General features: G+C 38.8%; 1 protein-coding gene across 1 annotated transcript; it reads left to right on the top strand.

Annotated features, from left to right (window-relative positions):
- Positions 1 to 9,075: 9,075 nt before the first annotated feature.
- LOC109908306 (homeobox protein Hox-C11a-like) lies at positions 9,076 to 12,991 on the top strand. Its single transcript, XM_020506928.2, has 2 exons — positions 9,076 to 9,849; positions 11,894 to 12,991. The coding sequence occupies exons 1-2, from the start codon at positions 9,150 to 9,152 to the stop codon at positions 12,124 to 12,126; spliced, it is 933 nt and encodes a 310-aa protein (XP_020362517.1). The 5' UTR covers positions 9,076 to 9,149; the 3' UTR covers positions 12,127 to 12,991.
- Positions 12,992 to 14,196: the final 1,205 nt, after the last annotated feature.

The raw sequence follows: 14,196 nt of genomic DNA, 5'->3' as shown, positions 1-14,196 counted from the left end.
CTAGCCTACTATACACAACTAGCAATCATCTGAATAATAAGTATTTAGTGGTGCATCCGTTTAATAATGTTAAATCGAGAAAAATTGAAGTTCAGCTGTATTCTACCTGAGACATTGTGGAGAATGCATGGTGGAAAATGTGTGAATTTTACGCACAAGACAAAACAATATTGTGGTCCTGATTTTCTATAATAGTCTAACATGTTAGATTATACCGTACTTATTAATAGAAGTGAATGCATGCAAATTTGAACTCTGAAAACTGGTATTTGAAGATGAAAATATTCGGGTTACATTCTGTGTGTGTCTTCATTGGAGTGGTTTTACGCAGAGATTACACAGAGAATTTTCTCGCAGTTTCAATGTCGAATGCCTTTGATGTGTTAAATTAGAGAGTATATTGTACTACGAATATTATCCCAGTACCTCATACAATTTTTTTAAAAATCATAATAATATAAGTATTTTGTATGTTATGCAATATACAGCCTACATATTGTCTGGATATGGGCTATATTTCAAAAAGTATTTGCATCTTAGAAAATGAGTACATATAAGCAATCAATCACAGGTTATCATTTTCTCCCTGTGTTTTTTTCCCACTTCGAAAACACATATTCGACTTGGAACAGTTATAGTAAATTGCGTAATGCGTAAATTGCATAATGCTACTTCTAGTGTTATGTGCTTTTACGCATCGGTCATTGTATCCAGCAATGAAAAAGAGGCACATTTGACTCAAATGTAGCCTTCAAAATATGATGGTAATGTCAGTGAAGAAACCATCTCTGAGACGATGTTCTTCGTTCTTGTGTAGAATGCAGATATGAGGTTATATGTGGTCTGCATGCACACCGATCGCACTTTTGACTTTGAGACTGGCTAAATCTGTTTATGGTGGCTTGTCTCCCTTCGTGCCCCGTCACAGAGGTCAGTAAACGGTACGTGCATGCCCTTCACAGAGAACTTCACAGATAGCCACGTGGCCTAGCAGGCACCCCAGAACCGCCACATTCTCTCTCTCACACACTCTCTCTCTCTCGCGCGCGCTCTCTCTCTCTCGCGCTCTCTCTCTCTCTCGCTCTCTCTCTCAATTCAATTTCAATTAAATAGAATTTGAGGGCTTTCTTGGCATGGGAAACATATGTTTACATTGCCGAAACAAGATAAATAGATAATAAACAATAAAACATTTACTGTAAACACTACTCTTACAAAAGTTCGAAAATAATAAAGACATTTCAAATGTCATATTATGTGCATATACATAAATATTGCTGTTGTGATTGGTGTATCACCCAATAGATATGGGAGTTTGTCAAAATTGGATTTGTTTTCGAATTATTTGTGGGTCTGTGAAATCTGAGGGAAATATGTGTATGGTCAATTTGCAGGAAGTTAGGAAGTGGGCAGTCTGCACAGAGCCTGTATGTGGTCTGCACAGAGCCTGTATGTGGTCTGCACAGAGCCTGCACAGAGCCTGTCTTCTCTTGAGAGCCAGGTCTGCCTTCGGTGGCCTTTCTTTCTCGCTCGCTTTCTCTCTAGCTCTCTCTCTCTCTTGCTCTCTCCTCTCTCTATCACCCTCTCTATCATACCGTTTATGACACCAAGCATGTTAGAGAGAGAGGAAAAGTAGTTTGCAACGATATTCACTTGCGTGTGTGTGTGTGTGTGTGTGTGTGTGTGTGTGTGTGTGTGTGTGTGTGTGTGTGTGTGTGTGTGTGTGTGTGTGTGTGTGTGTGTGTGTGTGTGTGTGTGTGTGTGTGTGTGTGTGTGTGTGTGTGTGTGTGTTGAATAACATCGGAGAGCATCGTCCAGCATTATCTTTATAATTAGCCTAATAATAATGACATAATAATAATTATAGCATAATAATACCAATAATAATTATATAATAACAATAGTGGCATTAATATAAATACTTGTGACGAAATAGCAATTTAGAGGAGGACCTTTGTACCAGAGTGTCCCCCTCTCGTTTTTACAAGCATTTATTGGGTACCTTTCATTCTTATCTAAATCCTGTGGTCCAGACAAACCTAACGCTGTGACGAACTAAACGTGAACTGTGTATTTGTTAGCGGATTCATTTTGTCAGCTTAAGTATCATGGTTTTGCCAATCAAACTGGATTTTGATCTTCCAAAGCTCCTCAGCTTGTATTTGTTATTTGTTTAACATTATGCCTGCGTGCACAATCTATTTCGGGGCCTATCCAAGGTTGTGGGGAGTGTTTTCTATAGGTTCTCCTCACCCCCACTCCTTTAACTGATACGTGTGGGCGGGAACAGTGCACAAACTGAAGGTCAAGTTAGTACCTTATATGGATCCGTAGTGTACCAACACACTGACTGACTGACTGACCAACACACTGACCAACACACTGACTGACTGACTGGCTGACTGGCTGACTGGGTGCAATAGAACCGACTGGGAGCAAAACAAAAACAAACGTCTCACTAGTTTCCATTTTTGTATTTTGTTTTACTTACCGTTGGTAAAATGCATTGAACACCATGTGTGGGCGGGAACAGTGCTTACTTTGAGCTGAGCTGTCAGCCTAATAGCTGTGCAACGGGAAAATTGACTCTGATTGAGTTCTGACTGGTAAATACAGACGATGCGTTGACTTATATTTGAAACGTTGTGGTATTGAAATAGTAGGCCTACTTTACGAAATTATCCTAAAAAACGCTACGCTTCTTTAATATGCATGCACTTTAGTCCTTCAAGCTTATATCGAGTAACGCATGTGCGTTATTCAATGCTCAGTGTCAGTTGTTTCCTAGAATAAAGCAGGACTTGGGTGATGATGTATAGACATGCTAGGCTCACTGATCAACACAGCCGCGGCCTCGTTCAATTCAATCGTTTGTCATGCCTAATTGTACCGCAACATTTAGGCCTTTACCATTGTATATAATATCTCACTGCATGGGAAATGACGTGTTGAGTTTTTTTTTAGCTTTATTTAACTACACGACTCAGTTAAGAACACATTCTTATTTGCAACGACGGCTCACAGAAAGTTCAGTGCCTTGTTCAGGGTCAGCTAGGGGATTCGATCCTGCAACCTTTCGGTTTACTGGCCCAACGCTCTAACTACTAGGGTACCTGCCGCCCCGACTTCAAAGGTGAACTAACAAACGCAGACAGGGAAACCCACAAAGCAATTAGGTAGGGATCCATCTTTATTGACACACACAATAACAGGGGTATGCTTTGCTAACTCATCAATTGAAACTATAGTAACAAATATCGCAGCAAAATAAACCAAATCAAGTAATAGGGCTACGTAAAATGTAATTATAGCAATAACTGAATTTGGGTAAGCAGGCTACATTTGCTACATGAAATAGTTACATTTGGATTCGTTTTAGTATAGATTAGACGTGCAGAAATTAACCTATTTACTTTTTTTGCTCTGATGTATTCCATTTCACACTAAAATGTAACTTCATATAGACACGTTTATTGAACTGTGACGCACCTGTGCAATATATTTATCTTTACGATTTATGTAATAAGATATTCTTCTTTTCGCAATGGAAGTATACTTGTAGTTGATAATATAACCTACAAAAAAGTCAAAATATGTATTTTAGTGTGATTTGTGTATTTAGAACTTTATGAATTTAGGACATATCCAGACTCATATGCAAACAAATTGTGGTAAGGAAAGTTTTTTTTTTTATGTAGGTGCAACATAATAGAGGGAGGTTTAATAACTGTTTAAAAAAGTGAAGTTATTCAGGCCTGCAATTATTGATTATTTTTTGTGTGCCTTTTTATTCATGTTCATAAGTAGGCCAAACAAGAGCTGGTTTTGTTTTTAGGATGCCCACTACACTTTGCCGCCATGCAATAAAAAGGATTTGACCAGTCAATAATATTTACCATAGCTTATGATAATAAACTCCTCAGAGGAGCAGACGTTTGTTTCTACTTCAACACATCACTGGATAAATATGGATGAAGATAAACATAAAATAAATTGCCAATATGTGTGAAATAATTTGACACTTTCACAGAATTGATGACAACATTTCATTGATCATTATTGTAAAAAAACTATTGTAAAACACACCAAATTATTGTCCGCAAATAATACAAAGCTATTTAAATGTCCACACGCTGGAGTTCCTTTAACTTGAATGTATATCTTTGTGATGAGAGGACTAATCAACGGCCTATAATGGTTTGTCAACCTTTGTGCTCCTATAGTCCACAAATAGACTCTGGAGAGCCCTTTTATCGCGTTTATATCATCTGATCTTGTAACCTACTGGTTCCCAGTACAAATGCGTTCAAGCTAGGTGCATTCACTGAGACCTCAGTAAAAATAAGGGCCTTTCTTGTTGTGCTTGAAACTCTTCGCAGCTCATAGAACCACGTTTAACAGCCCGACGTACATCCAATTAAATGTATCTAGGCCATGGGGGGACAGTAACATGATTACTCACGCTCCCCACATTTAGCCCTGGTTCAGACCGCTTTAATTTGAGGCGCGCCGGGCCGGCCGTGCGCCTCTCAACAGGATAACTGTGCTTCCTTCCATTTTGGTGCGTGGTGGTGACGAAACAAGGTCTGTGTCTGGAGCACAGAAGCAAAAATGTGGATGATTAAGTTATTTACAGCATTGTCTGTTCCCAAAAGCTAAGGAAAAGGAATAGTCCATAATACGTTTAGGCTATGAACCAGACCACATAATAGACATGCTATCGATCATAGGCTATAAACAGAATAGCCTACGACTTCAACTTATTCCCATGTACTTTTTTAGTGTTAATTTTTGTCCAGATAGTTATTTGTGTTCTAAAAAACATTTAACCTACCATTGTAATAATGGTGCGAGGTATAAATACATTGCCTATATTCCTGACATAGTCGTAAAAGCTTGTGCTCACGAACAGTGATGTTTAACCAGAGAATGGCAAATATTTACAACACCTCCTTCTTTCAGGAAATTCTCAGGACTCCAAATGCCATGTGTGGCTACTAAGTTGAAGCCTCTGCCTGTATTTTCGTACATTTTATGATCATACTCGCTGCGTGTGGAAGACATATTCGTCAGGGACTTAAGTTAGTCAAAAACATTAATGAAGGAAACTCTTCCCACTGGGCATACACTGGTTGAATCAACGTTGTTTCCACCTCATTTCATTGAAATTACCCTGACTCAACATGAAATAGAATTTGAAATAACGTCTGTGCCCAGTGGGTTCTTATTTCGAGAAAGGGCGCACCAGCCATCCACTTCCAGGGTCCTACTGTGGGTGGAATATTACAGACTAAAATCCTTTACTTTAACTTAAATCCAAGAAGAATAAACACATGGTAAATCGTATCCCCCGAATGATGGCATTAGAGCTTCAGCCCCGTAAGACATTAATCGTTTTAGGTATTCGAAGGAGGATTACCCACGGTGTTCATTTTCCTTACTACCCAAGTGTTGTGGGCATGCCATTTATGTAATACCACAGACAATGTGTTGGCATCTCTGTTTGATATTGTACACGACTGGTATATAGGTATATCCCTGTTTCAGCGATTAGGCCTTTCAGTTAAGGCCTAGCTTGATTATCCTTTTCAAAATCATTGTGCATATGAATTAGAGCGCATGCAGAAAACGCTGTTGTTAGTGATTTCTGAGCTGGAGAATATCTGACAGTGTTATGGACATGAAGGCTATTACATGAAGGCCACTATGCACTTTGTTTGTTGTTGTCTTGCTATCGACGATAATGAATTCCACAAAGGACCTAATAATTAATTATTCTGCGTGGAGGCTTCGTTTTCCGTGCTTCTACACCTGCATTGCTTGCTGTTTGGGGTTTTAGGCTGGGTTTCTGTACAGCACTGTACAGTACGAAGGGCTATATAAATACATTTGATTTGATTTGATTTGGTTTACAGTAAATGTTGTTTTTGGCTTTGGATAATTAGCGCCGTTTAGAACTCTTTATTGAAATGACTCAACAGCACAACGACAGTACATTTTCTACAACCTGTCAATATGAATGGTTTATTATTATGTTTTCGACTAGTTTACTTTTTGGAATGTATGAAGTTCCCAATTAAACGTATTATATCAGTTCTTGAGGCGCGCTTCTCCTAAATAATGCAAAGCGCCTTGAGCAAAAAGCGCTATTATAATCCAATCGTGATTTGTGATATTCATTATCCAAGATATAGAATTCCTTACAAAATATGAATACTAATCCTTCCTAGAACTGGATGGTAGCTTTAGGCCTATGCATTTGAGAGTCGAGCTATCGCTTCTTTGTGTGCGTTTATGGATTGTCTAAACCTGAATAATTAAATAGGCCTATATAATGCAATATACTTCTGTCAGGGCCTGAATTATATCCATATGGTTTATGGTCATGCGTCATGATATTCCAATGGTTTCCCAATATGGTATGCAAAGTCTTTGAATGTCATTATAGGATCCGAACTTTCACCATGTTCTATTAGGCTACAATATTAGACGCTACAAGCCTGAACGAGAGGGAATTGACTCACTGCGCTCTAGGCTATAGATAGCCAGACTAACTAATGGTAGCTAAGTAACATTTGTCCAACATAAGCTATTTTCGAAAATGCTTTCAACTTCTTTTACCCGTCCCTTGTGGTGTGACGTGGAATTGTTCATTTTGTGTTTTCATATAGACAGTATGACTGCATGGTTAGACTACTTCATATGTGCAGGGTATAACTTATTAGTGTTCCATTTTTTTAAACTCCTTACTCTCCCTCTCACTTTATTGTGTTCTATAGAACAAAGGGATTTAGCTTTTTCTTACAGCCATTCGGCGTTTTATGGTTAGGCACGTAGAAGATTTTAGTGGTCAAATTCAAGTGCTGTGTCTAGGCAGCTGTCTGCTTTCTTTGTACTTGGATGCAGGCATCGTGTACTTCAACCTTTAATCTTCTGAAAGGGGTCTGTAAACAAACATATTTCAATGCCACTGCCACATACCTCTCCAAAATACCTAGGTCTAGTTATTATAGTATTATTTATTTATGATGGTTTAAATGGAACAGCAGACGTAATGTGGGTTTTTCTTCCTGTAATGTGCTTTAAGGCGACTACCAAAATGCGCCTACATGATTACACACACAAACATTTAAATTATTGAAACAATAGGGTTTGGGCTATGCAATTATATAATTTGCATACAGATTACCCTTCAGAAAACATATTTTGGAACAGAGGAAGTTAATGATATTTATCATAATCAATACAATGATCATAGTTTTACTTTGTATTGATGATTGGCCAGTATGGTTCACGTGATTCAACAACGGTGAAAGTTTCCCACATAAGAGAAATCGCACACGGAGGTATTATTTGAATAAATGCAATTACATGATTTAAATACCATACATCCCTCTACTTGATCACATGGCCCAGCCACGTTTGTGATGGGGATTCCAGACGTCATGTATATTTCGAAGGTAATAACCAACGTATGTTCTGTCTGGGAGTACAATTAAAACGAATCAATAACGAGATTTGTTTTCTCTCTGGAAAACAATGCATATTTAATCGGGCATCTATGTACAGTAGTTACACGATGTAGCCCTAAAGACATACAGTAAAGGATTTCTTATTTCTCAACAGCTGTCAGAGTGAAAGTATTCCATGACAAATCGATTCATTTGTTGCCCAGTGAAACTGTGGGGCCTTAGCAGAAATATGTCCTCAAGCCTAATTCAAAACAAAATAAATGGTCTCCTTTAGACTTTTTGCTTAAATATAGCTAGGTCACCTCTCGAGTAGACTATCATTTTCTAAAACACTGTTCATTTCTGCAATTCAAAGTTAAGATTATTTTATATTTTACACTCCGCGGTTGGTGGATTACAGCTGTTTTGACAGCCGTTGTCGACCAAGGTTAAATTTCACTTGTGCTCTTCTCTCCTCCACGTTCAGCCTGGAACCTTGGTCTTGAGTTTCTCGGCTATTCTCCTCCAGCTCTAACATGATCCAAGAGAAAGGAAAATAATGAAGAAAATGAGTGATTTTGTCGAACTAAGGCACCCTAAACATTATGTTGTGTATCCTTGTTTTATTCCCGTTTAGTTCACATTTATTTTGAGACAACACCAAAGATATAGGCTTCCATCAAGGCCATGTCTTGATAAAATAATATACCATCCGGAGAAAAACTAAATAGAAAAATGTCCTTCAAACACGTGAATGTAGCCAAATGCGTATTCAAAATGTTAATTTTGAACATTGAGTTTTAATGTTTTTTTTTCCTTATAGGGAAATGTTAGTCTGTTAGTGGCTGTTAAAAATGTAAATATAGGCTATAAAAGTGGTTTAGATGAAAAATACCCCACATTTCAAAACTGCAATATCTTAAGCAAGACAACATCTATATCAACCAAAAACAGTCACAATCATTGCCTTGATGAGGAGCAGTTTCAGAGAGGTTAGTCATAGATTCACGATAGATATTTACCTATAATCGCATAAAGCCTGCTAGGCTATGTGTGAAAACACACTTTTCAAAACAGGGGCGCTTCGAGTGTGGTGTTGGAATCTTGGTCTCATTGTAAAGCATGGATTTGTTTTAACTTCACAGTGATCTCGGTACACTTTGTTGGTAGTGTTTAGTCATACATTACAATGTGTGAGAGTAAATTCTGCTGTCTACCAGTAGGCTATATGCTATTGTACAATATACAACATGAGGTATACTATGCTATGGTAGTAGTAGTAATAATAATCATAATAGTCATAATAATAGTAAGGTCTTACCTGTAGAATTCAAAATCAAATTTAGTCTGCTATATCACATGCTAAACTGTGCTACCCTAGCCCACTCTCATACATAAATAGCCTCATACTCAAGCTTATCTTTATAATTGCCATAACCTAAGCCAACAAACAGGATTATGTTACTGGTTTTCTTAGTGCTCCTGTGGTGTTTAAATTAATCGTTTGAACCTCCTAGATCTTACCTAAGTGAACTACTACACATCCAAGTGTTCCAAATTGATATATGACAATATCTACTTTCGATCACGTGTCTTTGGCGACTTAGACGGATTGCGCGTCATCTTGCCTTCCTAAATTTCCCCCTTCTGCAGTTCGAATCCAAAACATCTATCTATAGTACGGAGTACGGGGGAAAGATGTTTAACTCGGTGAATCTGGGAAACTTCTGCTCCCAGACGCACAAAGACCGGACATCCGAGTTTGGGGACAGAACGGGCTGCGCCTCAAACATCTATCTCCCGAACTGCACCTACTACGTCCCCGAATTTTCCGCCGTCTCTACGTTTCTTCCACAGGCCTCGTCGCGGCAGATAACCTACCCATATTCCTCAAATCTGCCTCACGTGCAGCCGGTACGGGAAGTTTCCTATGGATTGGACCCTTCTAGTAAATGGCACCATAGAAGCAATTATGCATCATGCTACTCTGGAGAGGATCTGGTGCACAGGGACTGTCTTCCGTCATCCACCATGACAGAAATGCTTATGAAAACGAACGAGAGTGTGTACAGTCATCACCACCACCACCACCACCATCCCAGCTCCAACCATTCCTCCACAGGGTTCTACCCCGGAGTGGGGAAAAACAACGTCCTCCCTCAAGGTTTCGACCGCTTTTTTGAGACCGCATACTGCGGCGCGGACAATCAGTCAGCAGAGAATTGTTTACATAAGAGCGAGTCTAGTAAACTGGAAACAGAGTCCCAGCAGCCAGCGGCTCTACTGGGCGCCCCAGACCAAGACAAGGACCCAGAGGATGAGGAGGAACATACACATTCGGGCTCGTGTACTTCTTCAGCCACAAAGGACGGCAGTGCCAGCAAGAACAGCCACTCGAGTAGGTATCGAAGCTATAAATGAGGAAAGGTTAAGGGACTAGCCGAGTGTTTTGTCGGTCAGATTTTATGTGGAGTTTTATAAGCATTCAAAGGATTTTATTGTAACCTACAAAGCTCTTTCTTACAACGAGAATACTTTTTACGATGGGAAAGTGCTTTGAAAAAAAAGCATGTTATACACAGACGCTTCTATCTTAGAGTCCGTGAAATTTTAAGAGCGCGCTATTGTGACAAATGCTAACTTTGATCATGAACTTGCGTTGGGCATTTTAAGGGATTTTCTCCTTGGTCTGTCGTGAGTAAAAACCAATTGGGCAGAACATTGCTTTTGGTATCTTGTTAATTTTCTTTTAGCAGCTTGCATGCAAACTAACCCTACTAAAAGATGCTGGGAGATTATTAGCCTTGTGCACTTGGAGGCAAACTAGTATTCTTAATTCAGCTATTGACCATATGACAGGCTCCATAAGTATCCATCTAGGCTATTTATATGTATCTGGAGAAAAATTAAATCAGTCGTAGAGACTCGGTTATGTGTTTGTGTCCATATCTGGACCATGCTTGTGTCCGCAATGCAAGCTCTGTACCGCAGTATGAACAGTGTTGGGGAGTAGTGAACTACATGTAGGCTAGTTCAACTAGTAATTTCATTCAAATTTGCTGTAGCTTGGTCGTTGAAATAAATTCAAATCTTGGTACTGTTTTCAGTAGTTTATTACTGTTTTTACCATGTAGCGGTGTAGCTAAAATAAATGATGGGTAAAGTAGGCAGGAATTTCCTTTCTTTTTCTGCATCAGACCAACTGCCGGACTTTCCCTTGAAACATAGTTTTGGGGTTAAATAAGCTAAATTACACATTATGTGAACATCTAACTCCAAGGTGAGACCTGTTCTTGTCATTTGTAGTCAGATTAAGGTATGATATTTTTTCATGAAGTAGTTTGCATGAAGTGAACTACTTTTTCAAAGTTACTCCAGTTAAGGTTGTATGTTTCTTAAGGGTATTTTTAGTGTATCTTAAATTATTCCAGTGTGAAGTAATTGATAGCTTGTTAAACTATATTTTCAAAGTAGCTTCCCCAACACTGACTATGAAAACACATTCTGTCCAAATGTAGTCTATGTAGCTACATTTGTGTTAGCATCCAAGCTACATCTATGTGTATTGCATTTAGTTATGAATGGGTATGTGTAAATTGTGGTCAGTATGAACTGAGAACCCCTTCCCATTCGGTTAGCCCTGAAATATCTATGTCTGAATTTGCAGTGATTTATACACACACACGCACACACACACACACACCACACCCCACACACACACACACACACACACACACACACACACACACACACACACACACACACACACACACACACACACACACACACACACACACACACACACACACACACACACACACACACACACACACACACACACACACACACACACACATTGGCGTCTGTTTGTGTAGCCTAATGTTGCGCAATCAGAGCATTACTGTAGAGATGTTTTATGTCGTTGTACTTAGTCTTTTTCATGAGATTTTGACCACAACTGTGATGTATTGCCATTTTGAGAGCCATTTTAGCTTTACAAGAGGATTCATCTCATATATATATATAACAACGTTTCAAACAACCATGAAGGAGTGTGCAAATGTATAGTTGAATTCCATGGGAATGCCCCGCAACCTGCAGCCGTATACATTTTGTTATTGTATATTTATAATAAATAAACACATACTTAGAGGCTGTAAGTTTATATTCTTTGCACTTTGAGTGCGTGGGATAATTTAATAGTCTTTATGGCTGATTGTTTTCATATATTACGTGTTGGATGTTGACAGAATTGGTACCATTAAATTAATGCTTCTAGAAAAACCTGAATAGTGTATTCACAGAAAGAGCCTACGTACTTTATGTTGATGTTAATACGTGTTAGCTAGGCTACCTTAACTTCATGTGAATATCCGTTCGTGAATGACAAACTATTCCTTGAAACTTTCGTTGATCATGTCCTTCCTGTTTGATTACCCCAGGTACTCCTCGCACGAGGAAGAAGAGATGTCCATACTCCAAATTCCAGATCCGAGAATTGGAGCGGGAGTTCTTCTTTAACGTTTACATCAATAAAGAGAAACGGCTGCAGCTTTCCCGGATGCTGAACCTCACCGACCGACAGGTTAAAATCTGGTTTCAGAATCGAAGAATGAAAGAAAAGAAATTAAGCAGAGATCGTTTGCAATATTTTTCTGGAAACCCTCTATTGTGAGCATCTGAGGAGTGTTAAAGCATAGGCCTAATGATTATAGTCAAAGGTCAATGACACTCTTTTCTCAGTGAATTCTTATCACCAGTAATAAACAAAGTTCAAGTTACAAAAAAGAGCCCAGATCAGCAGCCACGTTGAGCAACTAAATATTATGATGAGGTTATTTCTATTTACAACATATGGGGTTTCTCTATGTATGCGTAATAAGCCGCCATTTTCCTGTAGCCTTCGTGCACAGAATCATTTCTATTTCAGATATAGGCCTACAGGTGATATAATAATCATTGATATGCCGTAGTTCATATGAATTTCCATGTATTTACCACAAATTTTAATTCCCTGTATTTACTTGTGCATTTCACAAGTATATTATTTGTTGAATATTAAATGTTACAACACAATTTGGAAGCAATGATAGGCCTGTATTGGATATTTAAAAATGTATCTTCCCTCTGGTCTTTGTATAGGTATATGTATTGCCTATGTGTAGCCTACCATGAAACCACGATTCTCTTTTCGACTAGACTATTGAACACAAAATAGTATTTACAGGCTTCATTTTTGCCATTGAGAACTGTGACGTGTACAATTTGTATTGATGGTTTCCCTTGTACAGACTATGCAACTATGTGCATTCGTGATTGTAAATATGATTTCATTTTTCATTTCTCACCCCCTTTCGGTGCTGCTATTTTCTTTACACCGCCCAAACAAGCGATGTACTTTAAAAGCTTTAATGTTAACGCTCCTTTAAATGATATGCTTTATGCTCGGTGTTGGCTATGGAAGATGAGGAGGAAAATATGGAGCTGTGCCTGTGTATCATTATTATATAGATACCTATGAAATAAACAGACATATAGACAACAAACAGACTCTGGTGGATTTTGTCATAGATTTTATTATTGACCATGGCTATCTGCTGGTCATTTTCAAAGGGAAGTGATTAAGAGTGGTAGCCAATGGTTGAAAAGTATTGCCAAAACATCTGACTGCATTTGTGTCTTAGATTTTATTTTTAACCATTAAGCCTATCTGATGTTAATTTTTAAGGGATTTGAGTGGGGTATTTCTCGGGGTATTTATGTATTTCAACTATTGTCATCTAGGAATAGGCCTTCCCTTTTTATGCAAACATTTTCTGACAAAAAAAGTTGAGGGAGTGTGTTGTGGGACTGTCGAGGGGTACATTCATATAGGAGTGCATATGTGAGCTTTTGCTCAAATATGGGTTAGACACAAACAACAACATGCAAACTAGGCTAAATTTCAGAAACGCAGAGAAAGAAAGAGGTACGGGATCCTTCTTTAGTGCCCACTAAATGGAATCGCCACTCTTGCAGTCTAGACACTGCCATAAAGACAAAGGCACTAAATTGACATTTTTTCTCTTAATTGCACCGTCTGTTCGGGGGAATGGTGCTCACTTCCGCAGTAAATAGTAAACAAGTAAGACTGGCTGTCGGAACAAAAAAACTTGACAACTACACTGTTCAACCTGACCTCGGGCCGGTGTTGTGCACATACGACTGCATATATGATACACACACACACATACACACACAAACGCACACACGCACGCACACACACACACACACACTTTAGCCATATGGCTGATTAAAACGGATCCCTAAAATTAGATCTTGGAATTCCAGGTCAATGGTGGTAGGTGTATGTGCATATCTATAAATATCGAGGACATCACTGGTGTGTGACTGATTTGATAGATTTTGTGTGTGTGTGGATAGGCCTACGTGCCTGCGCCCGCGTGCTCACAGAGCATATGTCTATGGAAGATTGCACGTGTATGTATTAACTACAATTTATAATTAAAAGTAGTCTTTGAACTTCAATAATGTCAAGGCTTTCACCTCTAACCCGCTGCAATAAAGTGGAATCAAGGAGCCCCTTTTGCCCGGAAATTTGCGCAGGAGGGGTATCGACCAATGGGAGTGAGTGGGAACAGAAAAAGGAATGTGTAGAGAGTCCAACTTTGACCCATGCCATTAAACTACAGCAGGTAACTTTTCCAGCTTTAGCACGCCCAGTAAATACACTTTATTGTCCCTG

The sequence above is a fragment of the Oncorhynchus kisutch genome, linkage group LG17, assembly GCF_002021735.2.
Source record: "Oncorhynchus kisutch isolate 150728-3 linkage group LG17, Okis_V2, whole genome shotgun sequence".
Taxonomy (NCBI): Eukaryota; Metazoa; Chordata; class Actinopteri; order Salmoniformes; family Salmonidae; genus Oncorhynchus; species Oncorhynchus kisutch.
The sequence above is the reverse complement of the archived record's forward strand: the minus strand, read 5'-3'. Positions and strand labels throughout refer to the sequence as shown.

Coding starts and splice junctions, on each gene's coding strand:
- LOC109908306 (XM_020506928.2), top strand. CDS start 9,150: ATGTTTAACTCGGTGAATCTGGGAAACTTCTGCTCCCAGACGCACAAA. Junction 9,850..11,893: donor CAGCAAGAACAGCCACTCGA/GTAGGTATCGAA, acceptor TGATTACCCCAG/GTACTCCTCGCACGAGGAAG.